A 1,052-nucleotide genomic window follows, 5' to 3' on the forward strand; every position below is an offset into this window, starting at 1 on the left:
TTTAGGATACTTGACAGTGGAAAGCTTGCAAAAGTGATAAGTGTTGGTATTGATGGTAAGCAGTGGACTCCTGAAAATTCCAAAAAATAGTAACACGAAGTGATTATTCAGGAACATCTGTGTAGCCTTATATTACAATTTCAGAAAAAGCTATAGCTCTATGAATTTAAAAAAAAAAGGGAAAAGAGAAAAGAGGAATATTTGAAAATAAAGGTGAGTGAGTTGAGTACCTAGACAAAGCAGCATGAGCAAAGTCCCAAACTTTAACAGTTCCATCCCTACCCTGGCTACATGCATAGCATACAAAATCATATGAATGAATGAAATGAATTCCTATGAAGCAACAGAAAGAGTTTCAATGAGGAAGAGCACCTAACGAGTTTATTGGTTCCAAGGGAAGCACTAGTGGTGACAGCAACAATCCCGTGGGCAGCACTGTGTATCCTGCAATACATACAAAAATAACCCAGAATCAGAATCAGAGATGTACATAGTAATGATTTGTAAAGATTGATAGAATACCAAGAAGAAGAGAGAGTTCGATGCTGAAGGGTATCCCAAATGCGAACTTCACCGTCAACAGAACTGCAACAACAACATCTTCAGCTGAAGCCACTCAAGTTAACTAAGGAGTGGATGAATAAATAGCTACCCAGAGAAGAGAATGCGATCAGAGGGATGAAAACAAATGTCCGTCACGGAAGCACGGTGGCCCCGTAGCACCGCCACCGGATCAGGTGCTGCTGTCGCCTTCTTGCTCATTCTGCCACTGGGATGTTTTTGCTGTGACAAGATATAACAAAAAGAAAAGAGATGGTCATGGGAAAAAGTAGTGTTGGAATTAACTAATTTTTACTTGGGATTGGGTCTGAGATACATTGGGCCCAAAGTCTGACCCAACAGCAAGAAAAGCATAAACACAACCCATTTTAGTGTGCTTACCTGTTTATAGAGAAAGACCAAATACAGCGTTCGAGTTTGTGATGTAATCCCTGGGATGGGAGGCTGTACAATCCATCTAACCTAAAAAAAAAAAAAAATCAAAAACAGAA

At 39.7% G+C, this 1,052-nt stretch overlaps 1 protein-coding gene across 1 annotated transcript in view; it reads right to left on the reverse strand.

Moving 5' to 3' along the window:
* LOC107609992 (protein DECREASED SIZE EXCLUSION LIMIT 1) overlaps window positions 1–1,052 on the reverse strand; it is a gene marked incomplete in the record, with an annotated part of 7,618 nt that overhangs the window by 4,041 nt on the left and 2,525 nt on the right. Inside the window, 6 exon segments of the mRNA XM_016312057.2 lie at window positions 1–70; window positions 231–287; window positions 373–444; window positions 523–585; window positions 653–783; window positions 943–1,018. Of these exon segments, the coding sequence (XP_016167543.1) occupies window positions 1–70; window positions 231–287; window positions 373–444; window positions 523–585; window positions 653–783; window positions 943–1,018 (469 nt within the window).

Source organism: Arachis ipaensis, chromosome B07, assembly GCF_000816755.2.
Source record: "Arachis ipaensis cultivar K30076 chromosome B07, Araip1.1, whole genome shotgun sequence".
Taxonomy (NCBI): Eukaryota; Viridiplantae; Streptophyta; class Magnoliopsida; order Fabales; family Fabaceae; genus Arachis; species Arachis ipaensis.